Below are 17,834 nucleotides of genomic sequence, written 5' to 3' on the forward strand. Positions count from 1 at the left end.
TGTATACGGTTTATGTGAACTTGACTGAAATAACTTTCAGGACATTTTTTGTTGTATTATGGTACTAGATGCTAAGCAGGGGAAGTTTATGGGATAATTTTCATGGCAACGAAAATTCCAGTAATAAGTTTCGACTACTATTCCTAAACTCACTGTAGTTCGTCTAAAAAAGAAAAAAACATTGAGGACAGGAAAGATAGTATTCTCATGAATACTGTAAATCCTATTTGCCCTGGGCGCTATGAAGTAGCATATATACCTTTAGACCATAACGATAGTATACAAAGTTTCCAAATCAGTTTGACCTAAATGATGAATGGCTGTCTAGATGAGCTCGCATGCTTACGTCATTGCCTGTGTTGGTGATGATGTCTGAGCGGGCAGCCTTTGCAGCCTCGAAGTTGCGACAGACCATGTGCAACACGCCTCCTCTCTTCGCTACCTCTCTCGTGATTTCCAGGCCAATACCACTGTTGGAGCCTGTGGACATAGCGGAAAGAAGACGATGTGTTATTTAGATGTCTGGAAGAATCACAGTTCGATCATTAACGCCAATATCATGTGTAACGAGATTTATGATGTCTGGCAATTGTCCCCGTTAAAATTATTTATTCGTTAGTTAGGTACTTTCTTCTTTTATCGACAGTTTGTTCATTTGGCCTTATTTACGAATCATCTTGTCTGCATTCAGTTTCTTGAAGTATGACACGGAAAATTTCGCCCACATGGAAAATATTTTGTTACAAATACCGGGCAAATTCACCATTTCAACCCATCACCGTCGCCTCCATCGGCTTGTGACTCCAAGGGCCTCTGTGAAATTCCGCCACTTATGTCTCTCCTGTGCTTTATCCTCCACAAATCCCGATTTATCTCCTGCCTCCCTTCTCAAGGCATTCATCCAAGTGGTCCTGCCTCTTCCAAGATTTCAGGCGTTCACAGGAGCCCAGTTTCTCCTTTCTTTCCCTCTCTGTCACACACACAGATACCTACACCTACATACATACATACGCATACACACACACACCACACACACACACACACACACACATATATATATATATCTAATATTATATATATAGATATAAATATAAATATATATATATAATAATATATATATAAATATAATGATATTATTTATATATATATATTATATATAAATATATATATAAACTGTTGAACGCGGACCCATCACTCATGGAATTCTTACTGCTCGGTTTTATAATAAAGCGAGAGAACTATTCCGCATCTGGCTAAATGCCATGGGCCATACACTATACAGAGATCTAAACCATAACGTGTTATGTGAGCGGGAAAAATATAAACGTCTTTCCAAGCTATTGACGACCTTCAGTTACATAAGGGACAGACAACTCCAAAGGGCTCTGCCCATAATTATTTTGCTCTTGGCTCTAGTGCTTCCGTGATTCACGGATGTTCGTGAAAAGGAAGACATTTTACAATCATTAGCTATCTTGCTCCATACCATGATTGTCACAGTTTCCGTGTTCGTTGGGGCCCATCCAGTTCTTCATATCCTGAAATCTCGGAGTTAGAGCCCAGACGACTTTAGATAAACCATTGACATTCTGGTTTCACAGCTGCTTGTAACATTATCAGGTCTGCCCAAACATTATGAAAGCGTTCCTCCATGAATATAGTATTTATCAGAAAATATTTATGAGAATCATCACAAAAAAAACCGTTTCTAATTACGCAGCTTTAACATTTAAAGAAAGCAGCACAACAATTAGTCATGGTTTCTTATGAGAGGTTTCAAAGCCTGCCTTTTCTTCATTTCAGTAATTTAAATCGTAGACCTCATTAGACCTGTAAACGATGGCAGCCTTAAAATAATAGACCACATGATGTTTGCGCTCGTAATCAACTGATATGCTTGAAGTGTTTCACGCTAAATACTAAGGTTGCAAGAAATCCCAGAAATTTAATTGTGCGCCAAAAAAAAAAAAAAATACTGTAGCGTACAATGTTAAAAAAGGAATCTACTCCAGGAATTTACCACGAGATTTCCTTGGAATTTTTAGCGTGTAACCGCAATCTGTCACACGTAGATAGTTTTATACTTGAAATAAGAGAACCTGCTGATTTTGGAAGTCTTCCAATCGGCCCTTATTTAGTTCATTAAATGCCCAGTTTGTTTGACTTAATTCAGCGCGTTCGTCGCGTTGAATAGAGACGCCTTTAATTTAGTTCGCATATCTCCACCTTTTCGCATCTTTTTAATAAATGGGTAACTTCCTGAATAACGTTGGTACTGTGTGGTTAGAAGACCTCCCTTTAATATCTGTAATACATCTTTACCACCAAAGTCTTAGGTTCATACATGCTCCTATACGTGTTATGATAATAAGGTACGTGACTCGATGAAGAACGAAAGATTTTTTCTCAATCTTTTATATGTAATGTCTGTCAAAATTCGTTTCATAGGAAGACAGTTAACTTTTAGAATGGGCATAACCTGTTGAACTTAGCTTTATTCACAACTTTGGTGTCATTATAGCAAAGGTTTGCAACGGTTTTTCTCATCCTTATCATCATGTCTACACCATAGCTGTTATGATCATTAGTAGTACCTTTAACGCGCACAGCAAGGCTTTACAATATAACTTACAAGGAACCGGGTATCGGGGATCTGCTGACTACATACTGTTATCTCGAACTTGTGAAGCGAGGACGTGAGCCGGGTGTTTGCCTCTATGAAAAGCTGCTAAGTAACTTTATTTCTTTTTTACTAATACCTACTGATTGGCTTAGTTCGACTTCAACAGATTTTGACCGTATACAGCTTGAAAGTTATCGAAAGGTACCTTAGCATTTGCAGGGAACGTAAGATTGAGACAAATTGATGCGGAAGGCAACTTAGCCAACTTGCGTAAAACAGCTAAACAGATCAGTTGGATCACTAGTAAAAAAAAAAAAAAAAAGCTAATTTCGGGCCGTTACGACACTTGTTTCAAGATAGTTCACTGGTGCAGGGATGAAGAGGACATTTGTACAAATATCCTTCCGACTTTAATCAATTTTGGTTTGGTTAGTAAACCGGCGTCTCTACGATGTATTTTCGGAAGAATTTTATCATTATTAATGTAGTTATTATTATCAATATTAATATTTACCTTGTCACTTATTATGTTGTATTTCAGTGCAGCACATTCATTTTCATTACCTAGAGAAATGTCGTTCTGATGTATTTGCAAAACCAGAATTTTTCTACTGCGAGAAGGTTGAGCTGTCTGACAAAAATGGCTGCAAGAATAAAAACATGTATGCATTTCGTTAAATGTTCAGCTGCATGTTTACTATTCAGTTTTGAAAGTAATGAGTAATTCATTTAACCTGTTTTTAACGAAGGTGGTTGGGATAGAGCCAGCAACACAACTAACGCCGACGTAATTTGTACAAACTTCATAAAATTATGGTTAAAACTTCATAGATCTAATTTAAAGGTGTATTAAAACTGTGTAAATCACATTTATAGAAAAAAAATACCTATGATGAAGACAAAATTGAATGCATGAGGAAATCTCGGATGTAGAGAGAAGATAGTAGGTAGGTGTGTGCGAGTGCGTGTGTGTGTGTGTGGTGTGGGAGGCGCTAACTGGCACAGAAAAAAAAAAAAAAAAAAAAAAACTGACTCGGGATGATCGGCGTCTGTTCATGACTTGAGATCCTGTTTTGCCATCCAGAGATGGGTACTGTATTGCGAAATTTGGTGTTGCCTATCAATAACTCATTGTAAATAATGGAGCGGGAAGAACATCAACCTTTAAGACCCTGTATGCTTATTTAATATAAACATTTGATATCCAATGAATAGTACAATGAGTGTTAATATGCAAGAAGAGAACAGTGATTTTTCTTTTTAGTGGATCCTTTTGGTGTACAGGATATCGGTGGCAACACTGTTACATTACCATTACAATCAGTATTCTAGTCACTGTGATCAGAATACAGATCTCACATCCTAGTTGTCACAGAGTGCCGTTTTCTCTTCCTTTTGTATGAAAAATAGTGTTCATCTCTCTCTCTCTCTCTCTCCATTATATTTTGGTAGTCATTGCAGCGCTGCCAAACGTGAAATGTTGCATGGTAGCCAACATCCGGTTTTGCACATCATGCACTTCAATAATAACTCTGAATTATATGTATGTATGTGTGTATATATATATATATGATATATATATATATGTGTGTGTGTGTGTGTGTTTGTTTGTTGTCGTTATGAAGGTCATTGCTTTCATTATATGAATCTTTTTTTTTAAATATATGGTATTCAAACAATATTCAGAGGTTACTAACATACTGCATTGCTGGAAATGAAATCCTTGAAATATTTCAGAAATGTCAGAAATTTGCAACCATTTCTACCTTTAATTACATTTACACTATCGGATATGCAATGTGGTTATCGTGCGTAAGTGATGTATAAAAATGAAAAACTGGAAGCTGCTGAGATGAATTACTGTGTGGGGGTTGAAAAGGACGAGAGACTTTAGAAGTACGAAGGTTTTGGTAAAAGGTCCTAGTGCAGTTTGTGAAGGTTATATAGAAATAACACCCACGAAGCTGGGGAAAGTAAGTCTAGTTAATCAAAGAATGAATGTCTGAGTGATATCCTCCCTTTCTTCGGGCCATCCATTCAATTGGAAGAGTGATATTTGTACGTATATATATTACAAAGTTCGTGTATCTTAGTTCTTAGAAGAAAGTACTATAATTCTTGGGTAACGAAAATCAGGATTATAATAGAAAAACGTGATTATGCACACACACACACACACACACACACACAGAGAGAGAGAGAGAGAAATAGTCTCTCAACGCCATTCCTACGTAGAAGAAAACAAGCGGATGCCGAACTTTCTATTGGATGAGCCAGCACCACATACCCATGTCCACTTGCGGCGTATTCTGGCCTTCACCCGTTGTAACCGGCCCAGACCTTCCTACTGTGCGAGAAAGTTGAAGTTTCAAATTCCAGCAGTCGTGCTTTAAGCGGAATATCCACCTCTCGTTGACAGTTTCCGTTATCCTACAATCACAGATCCTTCTACGGCAATCTACTTTATAGGTGGGTGGGTAATTATTCTGCTAGGAGTCACAGACAGGCAATTTCTTGCCACGCAAGCATTGAATTCCAGAGAGAGAGAGACGACGCAACCGTGTAAATAGAGCCGCGCCTCGTAGGCTATTTCCTGTTCCTCACCAGATCCAGGCGCTTAGGAGTGATTGCATTGGTCCACGAAACTGAGGACGTCATCAGAGCACCGAAGCTGATGATGATGATGATGATGATATCTGGGGAGGAGCAGCATTTTCGTCGGTAGCCATTGTGTGATCGTTTGTATTTTACTAGAATGAAATGTATAAAGGGACGTATCAGATAGTGCGAGGTACGGTGATATCACCTTGTCTTTGCCAACCAGAACGTGACGTCTCACAAGTGACCTCCAACAAGGAAAGAGGTTTTAGTAGTTTTAGATTTCCTCCTTAAGATTAAGCCAGAATATGAGTCAGGATGTAACTGACACTATTGTGGAAGTTCGTGGTCGTCTCTTTATGGTGGTGTTTGTGTTGTTGCGCAGCGCATCTTTTTTAAGAATAGTATTGTTTGAGACGTATATTTTATTATGTATTTCCGTTATATATATATATATATATATATATATATATATAAATATATATATATATATATATATATAAATATATATATATATATATATATATATATATATATATATATATATATATATCACTAAGTCGTTACTCTAAACGAGGGTGACTCTGGACAAAAAGCAAGGCAACTGTTACTACCACGTTAATATATTAACCCCATATGCAGAAACCCTTCATAACTACATAAATGTATATATATTACTATATATATATTATATATTATTATATATTATATATAGAGATATAATTTATATATATATATATATCTATATATTGTAAAATCAGCGCTGGAAAACATACGTAAGACATATATAAATTCGAGGTTAACGACTAACAAGAAGTTATTTAGCGATTTGATTAGCAAGGAGAAGCGAATAATACCTCCGAACAGAACCAAGGCTGAACAAATCACAGCTTTCATTACAGGAATTTAACTCTGGTTTATTAAACAGTCAGGAAAAAATAGACATAAAACGAAATTACAGGGACGGTTTTCCCAGTGAGACCTGACTGAAGTCTTTCCTTTGAATGTTCATTCTTCAGGTTGGCTAGCGTCATCATATAAGCTATTTCTCGTAGCAGGGTACTGCCGTCACCTTACCTCACGCGATGCACTGTAGGCATTACTAAGTTAGGGTTCTTTGCAGCGTCCCATCGGCCCCTCAATCCAGCACCTTTCATTTCGTTTACTATAATTACTATAATTCCATTCATATGCTCTTTCTTCCATCTTACTGTCCATCCTCTCCTGCAACTGCGAGGTTTTTCTCCTGTTGCCCCTTTAAATCCTTTTACTCTCAGTTTCCTTTTCAGCGCTGAACGACCTCATGGGTCCCAGTGCTTGGCCAATGGGCTAAATTCTACATTCTATTCCATTATAGAGTCATTAGGGCACTGTTCAGCGTCCTTCGTGAACAAAATTGGTAATTAGTGTAACTCATTTTAAGCCAGGGCTAGTCGAGAGAATTTGCTAAAGGCTTCTGAGGCGAGGGAAAAAATTATTTTGTTTATGCATGGCAGTATGACAAGATTATTCAGAAACTGCTGGGTTAAATATGTTATGTACTCGGCTAAACAGATATCAGAAGTATGCAAGGACACCATAAAATAAAAGGTTTACATTGCATATATTTGAGGGCTATTACTATTGGTCTTTTTAGGCCATTTTATGTTGAAAGTTCTTGATAGACGAATGTAGAATGCTTTACACTTTGATTAAAAATTATTGCAATTATATAATGACAGGTATCATAACTTTTCACTTGGGTTCCTACTTTTGTCGCTTTATAAAAAGGTTTTGTTAATACAGTTTTTTTTTATTGAAGGCCACGTAACTTATATAATATATTTCGGCAAAAGAATGTTTTCAATAAGAATATACAGAAAATGGTGTGAATTTTCGAAAGGGTATATTTGAACTCTTAGTATATTACATGTTTTGTCTACTCTTAACAGCAAAAGCATCTCTTTTACTGCAGAGGTAGATATATACGTAGTGTGCTTTTTCCAACAAGAGTTTGCGCTGCAAAGTAAACAGCACCAGGCCATAATTAAACGTCTGGAAGTGCATCAAAATCTGCTCAGTGCTTTGGAAATCATATATATAAAAAAAATACAGTATTCCACTAGCCTTGGCATATATTAATTTTCTGTAATGTAAGCTGCCCATTATTGTTTACCAACTCGTAATTTGAGATGATGGCTGCTGTTTACCCTGCTGGCTCCATGGAAATACTGTGCAGCTGGATTTTATATATATATATATATATATATATATATATATATATATATATATATATATATATATATATATTTATCCCGTGGAACAATGCAGCAGGTACGACTATCAAACTAAACCCGATCAAATTCAGGAAAATGGGCAGCAATGTGAGAGCTGGTCGGGCGGTACAATACAGAAGAATATCATGTAAAACCCTAACGCGGAGAAAATTGGCCAGTTGCCGCCATGCTTGGTAACTTTTTCACGGGGTGCTCCAGGAGCAAGACCCCGTGCTGTCATAAGGCTAGTTCATTCACCAACAACGGCTTGGTAACAAAGATAAAGAATACTTTTATAACTTGAGAAGTGTTTCTCATACAAGTATATATAGCCTATGTGTGTATATATAATTAGACATATATACACATAATCTATGTATGTATATGTGTGTATTTTGTTTGTGTATGTGTGTATTTAAGAATTCCCACTAAACGCAATGACTTTGGAGAAAAGAACACTAAGCAGTAGTCCCTGCTACACCCATCTTAACAAGTTTCATTAATCATAGATGAGCCTCCCGTGCAAAAAAAGCTCGCACAACATTAGACACTACTGACATGAAATTATGACTGAAAATAACTTCTTCAAGATTTATAATAACTATTCAAGTAGTAGGTTTTATTCAATATATGTAGGGTAAGCCATGTGTATTTAAGTCTCAGTGATTATGTGGTTTTTATTTTTCATTTTCAGGATGAACTCCTGGCAAGCTTTCCTGCTGATCCTGCTCATGACGACACTGCATGCCCTCAGCACTTCGGGAAAAGGTGGCCAAAGTACCGAACGCGACTATGACGGATTTTATTACCCTGACGACCCCGACTTCTTCAGGACAAGTAGTACCACTGCGGCCACTCCTGCCGTGATCAGAGACAATCAGGGCAGCACTGACAGTGTTCCTGTTCAACCGCTGATCCCCAAACCGGACCCTAATTTCCCTATTTACCATTAAAGGTTTCCTAAACTCAAACACCAGTGTTGCTACTACGAATGGCAAGTTTAAAGGTAAAGATTCGATTTATGGAATTATGCTGTACGGTTGTAGTTTCTTAAAACTAAATGGACACGTGTGTGTGACTTGGTTTGTATTTAATTCTGTTTGAGTATTGCGTCGATTACAAATTATACCCATACACACACACAGACACACACACACACACACACACTATATATATATATATACATATATATATATATTATATATATATGAATTATATCTATATACGCACATATATATATATATGTGTGTGTAGTATACATACACACGTACACACAAGTTCATTGTGTTATTAGGAGCACAAAACGTTCAGTTAAAAAAATGAAGGTAGGCAGTCCTTATAAAGCAGTTAGTCACTCATATGGCCATGTAAAAATTCTTACAGAGTAAGACAAAGAGAGAATTTTTAATGTTTCATATTACGAGGATCAATCCAAAGGCTTTGTCAAAAGAACCTGAAAATAAAATTCGTGCAAAACACGATTACAAATCGAATCGCTTCTCATTTCATCCAGGTGCTTTGATCCTCCAGTAACCGCAGGTGTTTTTGGGTGTGCGCAGGTCAGTCCATGTGTTTGCGCACATCTGTTTATTCACATCAAGCTGACTGACACTGATTTGAAATTCAACATCTCGCCAGATGTAGGGCAGTATTGAAGGAGAGATGAAGAAGTTACACTATGTCCGTGTTAAAGGCATCATTGACATATGCTTGCTCATCGGCCTACTTACACCAACTGATGAACAAGCAAATGTCAGTGAATCCTTTCACACGGATATATTTTACCTCCTTCATCACTCCTTCAGTACTGCCCTAAATCTGGTAGATGTTGAATTTAAAATCAACTTGTCATTCTATATATGTATATATATATATATATATATATATATATATATATATATATATATATATATATATATATATATATATATACACACACACACAAAGGAAAGCAGTTTTTATATACCGATGATAAGAAAAAGAATCTGCGAAACATGAAATATGCCATTAGGATTCACCTTAAATATCTAGAAAATGTTTTGGATTATGCTCGATTTCGTTCATCAAGTAGTGCCAATACCCCAAGCAATAAATGATCAGCTGTAATCGACCTAAATCGTCCTAAATCTCCGGTCTGGTAGATGTGAAAAGGAGCACAGAGCCGCCACTTACCCGTAATGACATAGTGCCGGTCTGAACAATCGACGTCGAGATCATCTGCGATAAATCTTTCTTTGGCCAAGTCGTAGCCACTTCTGCAAAAGGAAGAGAGAGTGACATGGTTTAGTAAAGCCGTGATCAGTAAAGGATGAGAAGTAAGGAGTACAAGATTGTTTTTGAATTTGTTAGTTAAATATTTTTCATGGATGAAATGTAATTTGCTCAGTTTGATGCGCTGCAAACGTAAGACTGTCAAATACCTTTCCTCACATTCCTTTCCACAACTATTAATGTTAGGAGAGTGTTCGAATATAGACAAATGATCAAATTATCCCATTTGAAAAACGCAATGTGCATACAAATACCGATAATTATGTTTTCAGTGGGCCAGCCTACCTCACCACTAGTCCCAGTATGCATGCAGAATTAAGATACGTTAGTCTGAACTTCGGGACGATGGGTAACATCTCATATTGCTGTCAGTTTTAACGGATGGGTACACAATTTGTAAATCATTGAACAGTTATACAAGTGGCCGAATGATAAGTTTATTTTAGAATATTGCTGTATGACCGTAGAAATGAATGTACTCAACCAGGCATCAGTCTCCATTTCGCAAGTGTAACCGATTCCTGGGATTCGAGGGAACTGGCGGAATTCCTTCCTTAACTAAACTACTGCAATTTCGCCGCTCGCTTGGTATCTTGGTATCTTGACTCCGCCAAAATCACCGTCGTTATTTTCTTTTTATTGTATACAACTACACAGTACTATCAGTACACGTACACAAAAACCGTTTTCAACGATAAGACAGTTTCCTTGACAGAGAGTGGTTCCGGAGAACTCAAGACAGTGGTCACTAACCCATTCACTCTAACTGATGATTTGAGGATGAAACAATATGTAAAACAAAACCACGTACACATACTGGTCATTCGTCCTCATTAGCTCCAGAGAGGAGAGACACTTAAAATACCGGAGAAGCGACCTTCATGGATGGATATGTTCACGGAAACTAGTCTGCTTCATCACAATGATAGTTTTCCTTTATACTTTTTTTTTTTACCTGTCCTTGTCATTTCAGCCGCACGCCTTGTAATTTCCCATTAAGAGGAAGATATCCTCTCCCTCTCTCTCTCTGTATATCTATATTTCCTCTCTCTCTGTATATTTATATTTCACGTACAAGTAATATAAAATCTTCCTCGGTTACTCAACGCTTTCCGTGCGTTCCTCGCGTATTTTTAATTATTTAGCCTCAATTCTACTGTTATATTCCTCCTTTTTTGTGTAATCACTATAGCTCTAAATGGAACTAATATTTTCTAAATTACTATTATTGCTATCCAAAAAAAACTACGGCGTTAGTAATTACGTACATGTATTTTGACTATCGTTTCCCTTCTACTTGTTTTGTTAACTATTTTCCCCGAGGTTTATACTCAGCTTGATCAAAGGGGAAACAAGCTAGTCGGTTGTTGTAAAAGCTGATACTTTTATGTTTGTTAAAGAGGCATAATTTCGATAGTGGCGTGTTTTTGTATTTGGTAAAGAGCAATACTGTTGATAATAGCGGAAGCCGGATAACTCTTGAATTATCATTTATTACAAATTACCGTAGTACCCTGACAGTTTCTGTTATGAACGATTTAATGTCAGCGTATAAGTGATACGCTGAATGGGCCGTTTAGAGGGTAAACTCAATGCTCACAGAGCACAGATGCACAATAATATAACCATTAAGACGCAGGAGAGTAAAATCGAGGTCTAAAAAATACAGCAGACACGTGCGGCAACTGATTCTAAAAATTTAGTATATCTTAGTTTTACCAGACCACTGAACTGATTAACAGCTCTCCTAGGGCTGGTCCGAAGCATTGGATATTTTTACGTGGCTAGGAACCAATTGTTTACCTAGGAACGGGACCTACAGGTTATTGTGGGATCCGAATCACATTATATCGAGAAATGAAATTCTGTCACCAGAAATAAATTCCTCTGATTCGCGTTGGCCGAGCCGAGAATCGAACTTTGGACCATTGGATTGGTAGCCGAGCGCTAAAACCACTCGTCCGACAGGAGAGAAGAACCAAGGTTTAAAGAATACAAGCAGACACGTGCGACAACTGATGCGGCACTGATGAAGCCAAGTGAATGAATGCCGAGTTATAAAGGAAAGGAGGATCAAGTATAAAAGTGAAACTCGCTTCCGCCGCGGTCATTCAAACGGACCAGGAAATTGGTCGTTAGAAGGTTAACTGACATTCCGAAAACTGCGAGACTAGTCTTGTCCAAGAGCCTCTGTCGACTGCCGCTTCTGGATGAACTTGAGGCAGTCAGGTGTGCGGTTAAAGTCAGAGTCGTTTGTGCAGTGAGAGGCGAGTGTTTTACCGAAATCACACGGTCATTCATTGCGTGCAACTTCCGCTCACGGATTGCCTCATCTTTGGAAGCGAGATGATTCATCGTCAAGGTTAGGCATTTTATCACGTTTGCCAGGTAGCCTGAATCGAAAGGGTTTTACCGACCTACTTCTGCTCGTTTTGTAGAACTCGGCCTTCATAGTACAGTAATGTGGCCAAATATTTTAAAGTTCTTGCAAATTTTTACGTTCAATTTTATGTTATTAGATTTTCGGTAGTGTTCATCTTTTTGGAATAGTGTTAAGAGTTTCATACCCGCTCATTGTAGGTACAACTTATTACGGTCTCAAAACTTGGGTACGATTTAGCTTATTCCGCGTTTACTCTTTGAACCTTGGGCGTAACATCAGGAGCCCGTTAAGGGATTTTTTAGTAGGGTACACGGAAGGTCCTTTAAATATACTCGGCATATATTTAAAGGACCTTGGGTACACGTTTAAACTGATATATTGCGCTTTTAGTTCCACGTTATATTCCCGAGTTTGACATATCCTTTTGATATTTTAAGATAACTAACAACAAAGCCAAATTATGTATACAGTTCAAAAAATTTTCTTGGATGTGGTATTGTACTGTACAGCATTTATAGTTGCATATTTGGACTGATCATGCAGCTTTTTGCGAGTTCTTTATGAATTGACAGTAATGCTTTCATTTCGTCAAAACTCCTTGAATCTGATCCTTCTTTATTCTATATACCTTGCCTTTGTTATGGTCCCATTTCCATCGACTGCCGAAGCTTCAAATTTCTTGTACGAAACCACTTCAACGCACCTAGCAAGAAAACGTATTTTGTGTGTGCGTATGTACAAGTGTGGTAGTGAATTATGTTAAAGGTTGTGCTACAGGCAACATACTCGTCCATTAAAATAAAAATACACAAATGTCTCATGCTCCAACCATCAACGCTATTTATAGATTAGCAGTTTAGCTATCGTAATCTCACGTTAATTCTTAAGGATACGGATTAAAAAAAAAAAATAAGACTTGGCTTTGATGAAAAATTTTAATTGCTGATGTCATGTGCTGGCTTCGCCTCTCGTTATCCCGGATCCCGCCCATTGATATTATAATGATAATTTTCCGTTGGTAAAGTAACGATAACACAGCTTTTATCTCTAGGAATTTGGTAAAAATAAGATTACATCTCCCTTATCTCTGAAATGAACTCTCCTGTTATCCTGTCACTTTTAACTTCCATTTTGGTAGCGACGACATAGGATATATATGTATATATGTGTACAGAACGATCCTCAATAATATACTTATAAAGACGAAATGTATTTGTAAAAATGTATACATTTCTACTTGATAAATAATTATATTACTGTGAATCATTCCGTACATACTGACACTCTCAGTTTTTATATATATATATATATATATATATATATATATATAATGTATGTATATATATATAATATATATATATATATATTTTTATAATTATTATCTATATATATATATATATTATATATATAATATATATATATATATATATAATATATATATATATAATATATATATATGTATATAATATATATATATATGATTATATATATATATATAATATATATAATATATATATTATTATTGACAGTGAGGATGAAAGCGTAACAATACATGCATTTGGGTGTTCACAAATCCTTGTACAAGTAAACTTATATCTCGAAATTTATATTTTTTACTACGGCAATGGAGACAAAAACTTGCTTTTATTTTTTGTTAAATCCGGATGTTATGAAGTAGCTGTGGGACCCAGCTAACTCTTAGGATGCTAAGAACGATAAAGACCTGCTTATAAGACTGTTGTGTAAGAGAACTTGCATGTTATTGTACAACAGCCATTGCATCAATATATTGTACAGATTCGTTATCTTTGAACATTATTAATCCTAAATAATCTTACGTTTTGTGTGCCAGTTTAGTTAGTATAGGATTTATTTGTATTTAAGATTGTCATCTGTATCTGGAATTAATTTCTTCGTTACGGTGATAAATTATTTGTCAGTGAAAACTGAAATTAATTGTACAACCACCGTGAGGTTCCCGGGTACCATGACATAAATTTGCACAGATCACTTGCGTTTATATATTTATGAGGTAAACAACGGTATATACATGTGAAATCATTTCGTTTTACGAATGTCTGCCGCTTCTGCATTTTATCAGTTCATAATCTCTGGTTTTATTAATTACATATCAATTACTTCTTGATCGTAATCCTGAACTGTCCCTTGCTCCTTGTAATTTCAATATTGATGGCGCCTGAGGACAATAAAAACATACCAGTATTTGCTGTTATGTGCTTCCGTCACAAAGTGGGTCATGTTCCCTTCCACAACTCTGCCCAAAACAGCACCTGTGGACATGCCAGATACCTATTGTAGAGTACAGGTGTACCTGGGTAAATAGCCATTGAACCATTTCATTTATAAAGTTAAGTATATCTTGGTTTAACCAGACCACTGAGCTGATTAACAGCTCTCCTAGGGCTGCCACGAAGGATTAGATATTTTTACATGGCTAGGAACCAATTGGTCACCTAGCAACGGGACTGCAGCTTATTGTGGGATCCGAACCACATTATATCGAGAAATGAATTTCTATCGCCAGAAATAAATTCCTCTGATTCCACGTTGGCCGAGCCGAGAATCGAACTTCGGAGCACCGGATTAGTATATTTCTTTTATGACTTACGTTTTCCTTATAATGTTTTCTTTTTAAGGAGTCCTCATAGTACCAGCATGGGCCGTTGTCCAGGTCACCTACCACACGTAGGCCTACTGGCCGTAAGTGTGGTGAATCCTATAAGGAAGTTTGTGGTTGTGCAGACCTCTAGACACCTTTCCAGTCAGCGAAGACTATTTTGTAGATTTTTAATTGTTTGTATCCGAAAAACTCGGAGATCTAGTTATTATTTCAATGTCAGTCGCATCTCAGTTGGATGCTTTGGATTTACTGTTTACTAAATGGGTATAGTGGTTAGTGTCGTGGAATGCCACTCATATGTTGCGTGTTCGCCTCTCCCCAAGGCCGATGAAAAATCATTGGCTCTGTATCATGATCAGTTACTGCTGCAGTGTGGGGTCTGTGGTGGTTGGTTGAAACTTACATTCTTGGAAGCTTGGATTTCAGGTCAGTGGCCCATTTGGTGTGCTTGTTCCATGTAACCAGGCTTCAGCTACTGAAATATATTAATAATAATAATACATTCCAAGGATGTTTTCGAACGTGCAGTGCTTACTTTCGATTTTAACCTAGAATACAATGTATTTTATTGCCTGTGGTTATAAATACTTGATGACTAAGTAATTGCGTCGACAGTTTTCTCAACCAGGATATGAGTGCTTTAATCTTAAATTCTTTTAATTCTCGGCTTAATCCCTCGTCGAGGTCGCCGTCTTTAATGAGCCTCGTCCAGCTGTTGATGTTCTTCCTCCCTTTAATATCTACATAATTGTTTAGAGTAGTACATTCTTTTAAAGCTGCAGTCAAGTAACAATGCTAACTAATGACACAGAAATAACGAATATCTGTAGCCCGTATCAAAGCTGATATTTTAATTACTATCTATCGATCTTTTATTATATATATATATATAAATATATATAAATAATATATATACTATATATATTATATATCTATATATTATAATATATATATTATAGATATTTAATATATATTAATATATATATATTATATATGTAATAATATATATATTATAGACTTAATATTTATATCATATTATAATATATATATAATAGATTCTATTCGTATATTAACTATATATATATATCATAGACATACAATTATATATATATATATATATATGCACCTTGTAACTGTACTTTATGAACTACTTTGTGATCTGGATAAATTGGTCAAAACGTGATTTGTAATATGCCTGTATCGTTACAGGGTCATTGCATTTAGTCTTGAATAATGATTCACAATGCTACTTTCCCAGTGAATGGTTTAAGCGCGAACTAGACTCTAGTGCTACATATTCTGTGGAAGTCGAAGTAGGTTTTCTTGTACAGATTCAGAAACACATTCCTGTTTTCCATGGATTGTTTACCAGTGTTTTGTGTGAAGGGGGGCGGGGCGGAATATTTAAATATTTTTTTTCATTGTAACTCAAAGGATGTAGCCAAAGAACTTTATAGTAGTACATTCTTTAACATTGTTTAGCAGTGTTTTGTGGGAGGCCGGAATACTTAAACTATTTTTTTTTCTTTTTTCTTGTACCGGAAAGGACTTAGCCAAAGAACTGTGTACCAATTACGTAGTAAACTACTATTGGTTGTGTGACCAGGTTGGGTCAGGGCATGTGAACAACACCGGATAGTAGCTACGTCCTTATTCATGGCATACATTTTCACTTATGTTTTCGAGAAGATTCTTATTTTTGTTAACTTACTCGATAACCCTGCCTCTTTTTAAATGGCGTTTTTACTGCCACAGCGTGTCGAACCGAAAGAGGTATGATTTCACCTCTGATGACCTCGTAGCACCCGTCATACCACTGCTTTTCATAATGAGTTTGCGTTTGTAAGCAATCCTCGGATTGTTCCGCTCAGTGAATTTTTTTCCCTCAAGATTAAGAATGCTCTCCCCTCTTCCGTTTTACTGATTTTTGAGTAATTCAGTCTTATCGAGGGGAAATTATTGTTTCCAAGGAGATTAAGTGCCGGCTTTCGTCGTCTTTTTCCCAAGACTGCTGCATAAAGAGATCTACCGAGATCTACCTTGTAGTAAATATACATTAAATTTAATCCAGTTTTGGCCTTGTTTGAATTTTTCTTCTCAAACATGCCATTGGTAACCCTTCAAGTTCGTACTCGTTGTCCTTTGGTACAGAATCGAGTCACGAAATCCACTTAACCAACACACGCCTTCTTCCTGGTTTCTCCTCCCTCTCACCCATCAGATACACCTCGTCATTCATCGTATGTTTAACAATCTTCAAGTAACGCAAGGTGTCATACTCTCAACAGACGCTAAAATTCATCTTGCATATTAACAAGGTAAATTTGTTATTCATTCGGGATTTTCCTTGTTGATGGCGTGAAGTATAATTTTTTCTCTCATATATTTTAACCCAAGAAGTCTGAGCCTGTTTTTGGCTAAGTTGGCGTCTTTATAAAGTGCACTATTGTGTGAATTCCTAAAATGGTTAAAGTCAGCGAGATTGCTGCATTAAATTTCTTTTAACACAGCAGCCAATGAGGCAACATTTTGGCTAGTAATCTATAGCACAGCGCAAAACTCAGTTAGGTTATTGTTTAATACATAGTGACGTAGCTCATTTGTAAGGTGTGTTACAAATTACTACCCCAAACCACAAATGTGGCTCATTAGCTGCTGGGTTAAGAAATTTAATGCAGCGATCTCGCTGGCTTGAACGATTTCATGAACTCGCATAACAGTACACGTTGTTGTTTAAGTTTAGGTGCGTGGAAGTGGTTTCGTAAAAGAAATTTGAAGTTTGGCTTGAAAATATGTACAAGAAATAACATTACTGATTAAGTTTGACCTTTTTAAATGGAAGCTTGTCCGACGTTCGCATGCATGTATATCTGGTGTAAACTAATCACAAGATTTCTCCCAAATCAAAGTAGGTTACACTTGGCAAAAAGCATTTTTGGTAAATGAAATTGCACTTTTTTTTTTAATGAAGGACACGCTTTCTTCCGAGGGAAGTTAATTGTATATGTAATTCTGGCCGTTTACTGTCTTCCTTAATTTTGAACCTTTATTTTTGCATTATAT

At 36.5% G+C, this 17,834-nt stretch overlaps 1 protein-coding gene across 2 annotated transcripts in view; it reads right to left on the minus strand.

Annotated features, from left to right (window-relative positions):
- The window catches only part of LOC135198810 (uncharacterized), a 61,666-nt gene that overhangs the window by 18,886 nt on the left and 24,946 nt on the right, over positions 1-17,834 (minus strand). For both annotated transcript variants that reach the window (XM_064226774.1, XM_064226775.1), the window contains exons 3-4: positions 9,649-9,731; positions 347-480 (exon numbers count right to left, since the gene is read on the minus strand). In XM_064226774.1, coding sequence (XP_064082844.1) covers positions 347-480; positions 9,649-9,731 — 217 coding nt within the window. The remainder of the gene's footprint in view (positions 1-346; positions 481-9,648; positions 9,732-17,834) is intronic.

This window comes from Macrobrachium nipponense, chromosome 22 (assembly GCF_015104395.2).
Source record: "Macrobrachium nipponense isolate FS-2020 chromosome 22, ASM1510439v2, whole genome shotgun sequence".
NCBI classification, from domain to species: domain Eukaryota; kingdom Metazoa; phylum Arthropoda; class Malacostraca; order Decapoda; family Palaemonidae; genus Macrobrachium; species Macrobrachium nipponense.